The following is a 10,703-nucleotide window of genomic DNA, read 5'->3' as shown; positions in this document are numbered from 1 at the left end:
ACACGTTTTATATTTTGGGCTTTCTATATTATGCTGTTACAACAACAATACATACGTCACATAGCTATTCAAACCGATACGAATCAAAGCAGCTTGGTAACTTATAACGTCATACAACTTTGCTGCAATGCTTATATGTTATGGTAGAAATTTAGGACTAAAACACACAGTGACAAAACGAAAGTGAAAATATAAAGGTAAATAGCGTACCCTGCAATGTGGTGGGCTTATCAAGACGGTAAACATGTAAATACTGCGTTGCTATTTCACTTGACTTGAGATATATGTACGAAATAGCGCCTAATAAAGGTGTTATAGTAGCGGATAGAAAATTACGATTGATGCCAATACAACACGCATTCAGTATAATGGACATGGACAACACATAATATAAACTAAGTGAATGCAATTTTACAATTGGTACAACAACATTAAACAAGAGATAAACTATGTAAAGTTATTTGTACAATAAGTCACTACAGAATGTGATTGCGTTTAATTAAGAGCGCATAACTGTAAGTTTCCTCCTATTCCACCAACTGCCATTATCTTGCTAGACTTACAAACATCAAGTGTAAGGATTGGTTTTGAGCTTTCAATTATTCTGTGCATCTTGTTACTTGTCATGTTGATTGCACACGCTGTGTTAGTGCCACTTCCACCAGCAAGAACCAAATCTCCAACCCCAAACTTTGCGCAATACAAGAACTCACCCTCTGCTTTTTCGTCATGTGGATAAGTTATGTTTCGGTCCAGCAACCCTGACCTTAGATCCCATAACTGTAATGCGTTCTTGGCAGACCAAGACCCACTTAGTACCATGTTGTTGCTCATATCTAGACCAGCACCACAAACATGGGGACCTGGGATTGACATTTTCGCGCTTCGAAGAATCCTTCTATCCCATAACTTAATGCAGTTATCCCATCCAGCTGTTACAAATAGATTTGGGTCATTAGGGTGACATTTTAATGCAAACACACGCTTTGTGTGCCCACTGAATATGCTGATATCATCCATTGTAATGTAATCTGGTGCTTCCATTAAACAGCAAAGCTGGAAAGTATTTGTGTCATAGATCCTTATGTGTCTATCCTTCCCCGCAGTTGCAAAGAATTTCCCATCACAAGAAATATCCAACGCGCTTATTTCATTCCCTTCTTCCTCCAAACTTGCAGCAGCTTCAGATTTCTGACTTCTTGATAAATCCCACAAATAAATTTTCCCATTGGCCCCAGCGGAAAGCAACTTTTTGTCGTTTTCTTTAAGATAAATAAGACTCATAACAGCAAGACCTTTTCTATGGCCTGAAGTGACATCATTGACAACTGTGCATTTATTTGAGCCAACCACACAAATACCGCCGTTCCCAAAACCAACTGCCAGGTCTTTACCATCATTATCATACTGTAAGCTGTATATTCCCCATCTATCTAGAGAAAGCGGAATCTTACTTAACAAAGATGCATTCTTGTGTTTTGAAAAGCTGTTTGTGATGTCATAGTCACCAATTCCGATATCTTGACCGGCCAAAATAGCTTCTTGTAGTCTTCGTTTTGCCATCTTCGAAATTTTACTACCATTAACTTTACATAACTTTAATGTTTATATTAATTTCTGTAACTTTTTTTGCTTAAATTTTAAGTCTGAAATGTGTGTTAAACAATGTTTAAATGTTTATGTAATATTATCAGATATATTTGCTTAGTTAGTACTCAATATTAAAAGAAACTTTTAAAAACAAATAACAATGAAAAGGGGCGCTTTATAAACATGACTTTATAATATATACACGTGGTAAAACATATATATTAATAGATATTAAAATACACAAGTATAAGTAACCTATCTCTAAAACAAAGTTTATACATATAGCAGTTACATTTTCTCTTATAAATAGACACAATACGCGCAATACTAGAACATAACAACGCGTTTTGTTACTAAGTGTTTTGAATGGGGATTCCCCAAGTCTCTTTATACTATCTTTATGATTCGAACTTTCTTAAGGGAGTAAAGTTAATAATATGAAGTGCGTTTTATTTGTCGTATAAAATATATATCTTTTTGGCAAAAATTTAGAAAAAAGATATATTTTGACGTCGCGTCTATTTGCTGCTGCGTATTTGAGAATCTGGATGCCGACTCTGGCAATCATTTATAAATAACCGCATTTTTATTGTATATGGGTAAGGCCTAACGGCGAGGCACAATAAGGTACCTGGAATTTATACCAGAGTTGTACTAAGATAACTGTAAGGTCCTACAGAGCATCGCCCTTCGTGGAATTGAAGCATAATATAGGTGAAATTCATTTACGGTTCGGTGAGAGAACGTGTTTTTTTTTGTTTTTCTAGCCTACGTCATCGCATTTTGAAAAGCTTTTGTACCGACCGTGCGGAACCTCTTACATATAACCTATAATTTTCCTAGAACTAAAACATGTTATTGTATATTATAAGCTAGTCATAGCGTGCTATCTACCACTATAAAACACGAAATGCCATAGCACTGTAAGCAGTCGGTGTGGTATCGGCAAATAACAAGACTAAGGAATAAGTGAACCGTACAAGTTTTTGCCTTGCATTGCAATTTTCAAAATCTAAAAGCGCTACGCTCGCATTATTCCGTAGTTAGAAGATACGATCGCTAGATAAAAGTTTTTCTGAACCAAATTTTTTGACAGTTTAGTTACAACGCAGTTGTATTTTACGTTGGCACTTCATAGCAAGAGGATAGGATTATTTGTTGCATATAACGCCCAAAAAGCCTTTTTTATCGCTATATATGTTACCTCGTGTATAGTGATAACGTATTATTTGCTATAAATTGTCACTTTATATCGTATAAGTGACAAAAAACGGTATGTGGTGTTTTCTTATTATGTTAAAATTTTAAATTGTTACTTTAAAGACAGTATACTTAAAGGCGAGCGTCTGGTCAGTGTAATATGGTCTGGTTATTGCTATACTGCATGCAGTTCCGCTTCATTGCTAGCGAGGCTTGCTGCCCATTCGTCCGTCTTTCACTAACAAATAGCTGGTGGATGAAACATAGTTATATTGACGTCATATATTCGGGTGGGTGACAGAAGCATCATGTTTTGTTGCAACAGGAAGTGACGTACATATAACGATGACGTCGTAAGCGTCGCTATAAGCAATCAATGCATTGCTGCTACGGATGAAAGGAAGTTCATACAACGACATACATATAATGTATATATATGTTGTTAGTTGATAAGCAAACGAATATGTTAGATTTATATTGCACCTAATCACATTAAAGAAAGATTAGACAGTCCATACTCAGGCGTGCAGGTTTATATAGCGCTGCAAGTGTATATGCACGTAAGCTATTCGTAACAGCAGGCGTAATTACTAAGTTGTAAACCACATGTTGTGTGCAGGGGAATAGTAAAAAGAGTTTCAAATCTGTTTATAATGTCGTGTCCTTTTTTGTCAAGTGCACAACAGGAAAAGACGTAAGTATAACTTTGTCGCTACAGTTACAATAACGAAGCTAAGTTTAAATATAAAGAAACGACGGTGTTTTTTTTTATAATGATACTCAATAGTTTTTATGTGTGTAATATGGTTATACTTATACATCAAGTGTATTTGCTCTAATAGTTTTAACATCGCTTATATTTAACATCAGAGCGATAGGAGAAGCGCATGCAAAAGTGACGTATCCAGGTCAATTACAGGTAAGTTATGCGCATAGTGATGTATCGTATACTGTAGAGTAAGATTGGATAAAATTAGCACATAATATTCCATATTCTCTAATCGTGTTTTAACAATTAACGACGCTCTTATAGAGTCGCGGGGATACGGTTAAATAATTTCCTAAATATGGGACGATAATAAAACTAAAAGCGTGTCCCATCTTACCTCAACGTTATGGGTATTGAGTAACAGTTAGATGTTTAAACTTACCCTGTTTCTACAATTTGTATTCACGTATATATGAGCTCAGTTATTCAGTGGGTCGCATATGCTACGTATGTATTATGTTGGTTTATTTAACCAGCTCTTATTACGCGCTAAAACAACAGCAAATGAAAACTGTTGGCCTGTATACGTGAGCTATTAAAATAGCGCTTTAATAAATCAATGTACCTTACTTTATCTTTGCGTGACAGGGTAACGACAGTCGTTAAACACGTGGTTCTGTAACGTACCTTATAGATTCTAATCTACTTTAATATTCCAGCTCGCTTCATTACTCAATTCCCAGAACCTTCTGACGTATCAACCGGGGAATACCCCAGTCCACGACGAACATTTGTTTATCGTAACCCACCAAGGTAAAAGCAAAGCACACAGACACGTATATATGTATTAATACCGGTAATACGTCTTGTGTTGTATATATTATTTCCTGTAAAGTGGGCCGTTTTTTATCGTGTATAAGCATTAATATCTATTAACTTATGTATCTACAATCCGTAACGTTTTAATCTGTTAGTGCCCTGTTATACATAAACGTAAGTTGATTAGATCTAACTTCTCACTATATACGTTATAAACTATTGTCTAAACTAAACAGTAAGGTCATAAAACACCCAGTGATTTACAGCGTTCGAATTATGGTTCAAGCAAATTATTTTCGAACTCAATTCCATTCGTGAAATATTCGACAAGAAACTTGTGGAAGATTCAGCTTTACCTGTTGCTTGTGAAAGATTGGATAGGATCACGAAAATATTCAATGTAAGGTGTATGGTGGTGCGGGGGGGTTGAGGTATTGGGCCAATTTTGTCAGCTTTGTTTATATCATGGGTCCCATAGCAGGTTTTGCCACTGATTTCCTTCTTTTTTATTGTTTCAATTAATTTGATCATTGCTACTGTATTCAAATAGATAAGAAAAATTGATTTTGTGTTATATTTTTCTATAATACCTCACCCATATAGAACAGAAGAACCTGTGCGTCAACAATACCTTGTGTAATAGAGGTTATGCTTGTATTCAGGTCTTGATTGCTCAGTTTGAAGTCATATCAACAATGGCTCCACAAGAGTTTGGAGAATTAAGGTGATTAAAATATTTCAAATACATTCATGATTATGTATACATGTGTTAAACAAATTGGGCTTTTAAATGGGTCCCTTTAAAATGTCAGTGTGCAGCAAACAGTATACTACAACCGCACACACTGACAAATTAGAAGAATTGATTTTAAACTGGAAGAATTCAATTAATAGGTTAAATCTAAAGGCTATATTTTGATATAATCTAACGTATGGTTTCATATATTATATAAATATATATAATCTGTATCATATGTTTGTCTTTCCAGGCCAAGCCTTGGTGATTCTTCAGGTTACCAGAGTTGTCAGTATCGTCTACTTGAAGTGAAACTGGGTGTTAGAGATGTAAGTTTAATAATTAAGTTATATTTGAAATAATAGATTGCTCAAATTGATATGAAAAGAGTCACGAACTTAGTTTAAACTCTTTACTGTAGGCATGTGGTGTATGAAGGCACCATGTTATGCACTGTGGTACGATGCTCTGGGGTTGGAGTGCTTGTATTGTAAACATTTGACACTGAGCTCGATGCTCATACCATTGTGAATGTGTTAGCCTCACAGAAAAACAATTGCCCACAAAGTTACATGCCTGGCCACTCTTAAGCTGACACAAGGTGTATGAAGCAGAACAACAGTGTTATAACAACTGTCCTTGCGCTGCCACCTGTGAATAAATATGTGATAACATATTTCAACATCTCAGGATCTTAGAATCAAATATGCCGATCAATCGTACCAAGACTCCTTTGAGGGAACGGAATTGGAATCTTTAAAAACATCTCAGAAAGAATCGAGTTTATTTGATGCAATTGACCAATGGTTGGCCAGAACACCAGGTTTGGAAGTTGATGGTTTCAACTTCATTGGGAAGTTTAAAGATGCTTTGGAAAGGATGATTGAAGATGGTGAAGATAAAGTAAGAGATAGTAGATTAATTTATTTAAAACACTTTTACAAAGTCTTAGCACAGTGATCAGTGCGCCATTCTCTAACCTCAAGAGGTAATGGGTTGAAAGCTCCCCACTGCTACACAAAGTTACATACGTGGTAACTCATTAGCAGGCATGAAGTTTATGAAACAGAACACCCGTGTTGTAATGTCTATCCTAACCCGCCACGCAAGAATAAATAAGTAACATACGTGAAAACCCAGAAGCAGGCATGAGGTGTATAAAACGAAACACCCATGTAAAAAATTCCTCTACTTCAAACTTATTCTTTTGATAAATTTGTAGAAAACTGAAGAGTTAAATACGGGATACACAACACAGGAAACACCATCACCCCTACGTGAACGTTTTGATTCAGTATTCAATGAAACCAAACATAAGGAATTAGTTCACAAGGGAAGCAGGAGGTTCTCGTACAAAGCTTTCCAGGTGAATATAAAGTTTGTTGAAAACTAGAGTGAAACTCATTATCTTATTTATCCAAGTATAAGTTTTAAAAACAGATTTTTACCATTATAGTGGTTCAAAATTACTCTGTTGTAATGTTTCATACTGTTGTAATGTTTCATAATGTTGTAATGAAATTAACTTATAGTATTATACATAAGGTAGAAGCAAACACAAAAACACCAACACAAACAATGCCTTATTTTGCCTGAAATAAACAAAAGATAGGATACATACATAAGCTGCTACAAGCTTAATCTATAATTATTAAAGTCAGTTTTACTATTTTTTTGTGTGAACTGTTTTAAAAGCAGCATTTTCCTAATATAGATTTTCTGGTCAGTACACCCTCCTAAGTTGTGTCATTTTAAATAACTTTGTTCATATACCTAGGGAGCTCTAATGATTTTCCATTACCGACATGAACCACAGTTTCATTACCCACATCTTCTGCTGACTTCTCTCATTGATATTGACCAGAAAATGGCTCAATGGAGGCGTAAGTTTATCATTAGTCATAAAAATGTATTTTAAGTTAAACATAAATCATACAATAAATGTGTTTTATCTTTTTAATACCATAGCAAAGATCAAATTAACTAAAACAACATAGAGAATGGAATTAGCAACGAAACAACAATTTTAAAATCACGCTATGGGCAAAAACAAATACTTGAAGAAAAGTTTTATTAAAAATTGTGGCTGCTAAACCTACAATACAATTTAAACATAATGGGTCATTTCTAGTTAACTTAGATAATGAGTAATGTGAATGCAGTATTTGTCATGTTAACATTTAGATTACCATGCAAACATGGTGCAAAAAATGATTGGAAATTTAGCTGGGACAGGTGGATCATCTGGTTACATGTATTTACGTTCTCTATGCAGGTAACTATATTGTGTGGTTAATACTATGATATATTTAACCTGTTCCTTTATTACAGTGACCGATACAAAGTGTTCTTGGATCTAGCTAACTTGTCTTCTTATTATATTCCAATGAAATACATGCCACAGCTGCAAACATAGATGCAACACATACATAAAGAACCTACTATTTACTTCTCATTTTATTATTACTGCAGCTTTTAAAGGTTTAGTTAGTATATGTTGGTTCACATGTTTAGAATATTTTGATCCAAACTGAAGGCCATTTATTCCATCTTAAACCTAACATTAGTATCTATTATTATTAATTCATTAAGTAGGACACCCGAGGTATAACATGATCATTGTGGAAATACACTAAATGTACTTAATAGCGATTTCATGAATTTTCATGCCATTTTTATTTATATAAATTAGTTCTTACATGTTCCCAATACAATTCGTTTCACCTAATTTTAAATACATATTGTTTGTTTTCTTTTTATTTATTATATTTGACAGTTTTAATTGCATTTGATCAACTGTTTAAAGCTTATTACCTATCTTGTATTCCTTATATTTTGTACATGTTATTTATTACGAACAATCACCATATAGTTTGTTGTGATAATTTATTGCACATATAGCCAATGTATATGCATAGCATTGCATTTATATTCATCACATACATGACATATTAAACTTCATTCCTCACATTTTAAACTTTATCAGCGTGTATCTTTAATCACTGAACATGATATAACAATGTGACATTTTGTGACATAATATCCGTGTGACATAATATCCGATAATTTATTGTGACATAATATCCGATAATTTATAACAAAAATAAAACAATCATATATATTGAGTTTGTTCATCTGAAATCTTCAGCACTAAACATTCCTTTTGCTCTTCTTAAAATGGAGTCCTGAACAATAAAACAAGATTGTTAAAATTTTGAACTTGACTTAATAAAAAGTATGTTCAGGAAAATACTCTCCAATTATTCAGGGTTGTGCATCTACAGATTTAAGACTATTTTGCGTGTCGTTCTCTATCTTACATCCTTCCTGAAGTCTTTATAATATACTTCAGGGTTAAAGTGCTCTAGACAAGCACATATGGGATGCTTGCCACTATTGTGGAAATGTGTGCTTTAAAAAGGACGCCTCGGGCATTTTTTAAACCCACTGGTCATTAGACTAGCCATACCAAGACCAGTCTCAGTATTCAACTATGTGGATTATAATCCTACAAAACTTAGAAGTCATATGGGGCGTGTGGTCACTAATAGGTTGGCTTGTCAATTATACTGAGGCAGCTATGTCAGATATAGAGGCAAACCTACATCAGAGCATTCAAGCAAGTGAAATATATTTCATACGAACCTTAGAAGGGTCATATGGGGCGTCCTTTGATGGGATTTCTAGCACGCTTGGTATTGGGTCTGTGTGTGCGTCAATCACATATCGAACAACATCAGCGATTGATTGGCTGATCAAAACAATTGCAATGTCTTTGCGTGAAAGAAACAACCTGAAATACGAGCATTATTGTGAGCTTTGAAAGTGGGCGAACCCTGGCATTAAGCATAGGGCCCAATGGTGTGACTTGCCGTGGGACCACACTCATATAAATTAACAAAAAAACACTGTTTTTAGTTCTTATTTTGTCTCACAATTGAACTTTAAGGTTAAATATACAAAGCAACAGAGCATAGATAACATATTGGCTACCCAGCGCAAAAATCATACACATTAAAAGGGATAATAATGCTGTACATTAATTGCAGCCTTTAAATTTTAAAATGGAACAGTGTTAAGGTATATTATGCGATAACTTCTTACCTTAATTGTTCTTCAATATCGCCCGTTGGTGTATCTTTCTCAACGACCATGAAATTCGGTTGTCTGTGCTTATTTAATTCACCAATCCCACCCAAAAGAAATCCAGTACAAGTATCTTCGTCGCCAATAACTGCCAACAACTTTCCTGCTCTTGATGCGGCCATTTTATTGTTTTATTAAAGAAAATATCAACAAAGTTTGTCTTGAAGGATTTTCAATACAATTTTTGCTGACTGTCATATGATAATGAGTCAGCATTATTCGTTTGGAATAGAAATACAATTAATAAAATTATTTAGTAAAATTGATACAATTTTTCTACTATATATGTAAATAAATTTTAAAAATGTAAAAATGATGGTGCAATACGTGAAAATATGTACAAAGTATGGTGAAATCCAAGTATGACGCACTAAAAAATATGCGTTGTCACGATCATCCGGGTTTGTTTAACGAAAACCGCTTAGTCATTCTCTTTCAACCGACGAGGTACGTGGTGTGTTGCGTTAATTCTTTGCAATATTATCCGCTTTAATCTGTAAAGTTAGGACATATATTCGCCAGATATTGCTAAATTATATTCAGTAAACAGGATTTGTATTTATTTCAGGCAAAATGGGGCGTCGTCCGGCTCGGTGGTGAGTTAATATCTGTTATTTTACCTTGCATTTAATATTGACCAAATATACCCTTTGTATACCCCTGTAACTAGTTGTACTTGTAATTTTTACTGAAATGTAACTTAAGTTAGGTATATATGATTTATTAGTGTTCCGTTAAATGTTTACTTGATCACAATGATGAAACATTTCATGTCTCTTCTCTGATAAAGAATGAAAGATATTTTTATTATTCTGAGTGATCTAGTTAGAGTTAAGTTAATTGGTATACTAATGTAAAATTCATTTATAACAGCATTTAAAAATTTGTAAAACCTCAAAAATTAAAAGAAATGTAGGAGGGTAGGACCTAATGATTGGCATATAATGTATCGGGTGGATTTTTAATACTTTGAGTCAACCTTTAAATAATACAATGCTGCATTTTAACGAATAAAACATTAATTGATTGAATATTTTCTCTCCAGTTATCGGTATTGTAAAAACAAGCCGTACCCAAAATCTCGTTTCTGTCGTGGTGTTCCCGATCCAAAAATCCGTATCTTTGACCTTGGAAGAAAAAGGGCGGATGTCCGGGACTTCCCACTATGCATGCATATGGTGTCCGATGAACTTGAACAACTGAGTTCCGAAGCTTTGGAGGCCGCGCGTATCTGTGCCAACAAGTAAGTTCGAGGTTGGAATAATTGTGTTTTTTTCTTTGTATAGTAGGTTGGTGGTGTAATACTGCCGCTGGTGACCAGTGAAAATTTTGGTCTCAAAATGTTCCTTACGTCTCCCTGTTACCTGCTGTATAATTTTTTTTAAAAAAAAACTTGGGCGTTCGTGTCGAAAATAAACTTTGAAAACGTGTGTTACACAATCTGCAACATAGAAATCCAACAGAGTAATTCGCATTCTATGACGTAATAATCTAACCTTTAAC

The 10,703-nt window shown here is 34.4% G+C and overlaps 4 protein-coding genes across 7 annotated transcripts in view; 2 read left to right on the top strand and 2 right to left on the bottom strand.

The window, feature by feature from the left end:
- Positions 1-5: 5 nt before the first annotated feature.
- On the bottom strand, positions 6-1,642 carry LOC100183679 (POC1 centriolar protein homolog B). Its single transcript, XM_002128322.4, has one exon. It carries the CDS (start codon positions 1,561-1,563, stop codon positions 496-498), a length of 1,068 nt encoding a protein of 355 aa, XP_002128358.1. The 5' UTR covers positions 1,564-1,642; the 3' UTR covers positions 6-495.
- Positions 1,643-3,094: 1,452 nt separating this feature from the next.
- On the top strand, positions 3,095-8,125 carry LOC100175805 (tryptophan 2,3-dioxygenase). Of its 3 annotated transcripts, none has more exons than XM_026837070.1 (11): positions 3,095-3,484; positions 3,661-3,709; positions 4,219-4,312; positions 4,585-4,718; positions 4,981-5,042; positions 5,308-5,383; positions 5,745-5,957; positions 6,313-6,420; positions 6,832-6,937; positions 7,239-7,329; positions 7,386-8,125. In XM_026837070.1, the coding sequence occupies exons 1-11, from the start codon at positions 3,444-3,446 to the stop codon at positions 7,468-7,470; spliced, it is 1,059 nt and encodes a 352-aa protein (XP_026692871.1). In that variant the 5' UTR covers positions 3,095-3,443; the 3' UTR covers positions 7,471-8,125. The 3 variants fall into 3 exon arrangements, with proteins under 3 accessions (XP_026692871.1, XP_026692870.1, XP_002128288.1); XM_026837069.1 differs by having other exon boundaries at positions 3,196-3,484; positions 3,661-3,699; positions 4,209-4,312; positions 6,277-6,420; XM_002128252.5 differs by having other exon boundaries at positions 3,200-3,484; positions 6,277-6,420.
- On the bottom strand, positions 7,924-9,408 carry LOC100186035 (V-type proton ATPase subunit F-like). 2 transcript variants are annotated; one of them, XM_002128229.5, is made up of 4 exons: positions 9,159-9,408; positions 8,700-8,847; positions 8,139-8,239; positions 7,926-8,085 (listed from the first exon to the last, which is right to left on the bottom strand). In XM_002128229.5, the coding sequence occupies exons 1-3, from the start codon at positions 9,320-9,322 to the stop codon at positions 8,186-8,188; spliced, it is 366 nt and encodes a 121-aa protein (XP_002128265.1). In that variant the 5' UTR covers positions 9,323-9,408; the 3' UTR covers positions 7,926-8,085; positions 8,139-8,185. The 2 variants fall into 2 exon arrangements, with proteins under 2 accessions (XP_009860542.1, XP_002128265.1); XM_009862240.3 differs by having other exon boundaries at positions 7,924-8,239.
- Positions 9,409-9,628: 220 nt separating this feature from the next.
- LOC100175849 (60S ribosomal protein L10-like) overlaps positions 9,629-10,703 on the top strand; it is a 1,963-nt gene continuing 888 nt past the window's right edge. The window contains 2 exon segments of the mRNA XM_026837078.1: positions 9,629-9,796; positions 10,246-10,485. Of these exon segments, the coding sequence (XP_026692879.1) occupies positions 9,774-9,796; positions 10,246-10,485 (263 nt within the window). The 5' untranslated portion in view covers positions 9,629-9,773.

Source organism: Ciona intestinalis, chromosome 12 (genome assembly GCF_000224145.3).
Source record: "Ciona intestinalis chromosome 12, KH, whole genome shotgun sequence".
In the NCBI taxonomy this organism is placed as follows: Eukaryota; Metazoa; Chordata; class Ascidiacea; order Phlebobranchia; family Cionidae; genus Ciona; species Ciona intestinalis.
This window is presented reverse-complemented; position numbering and strand designations above follow the sequence as displayed.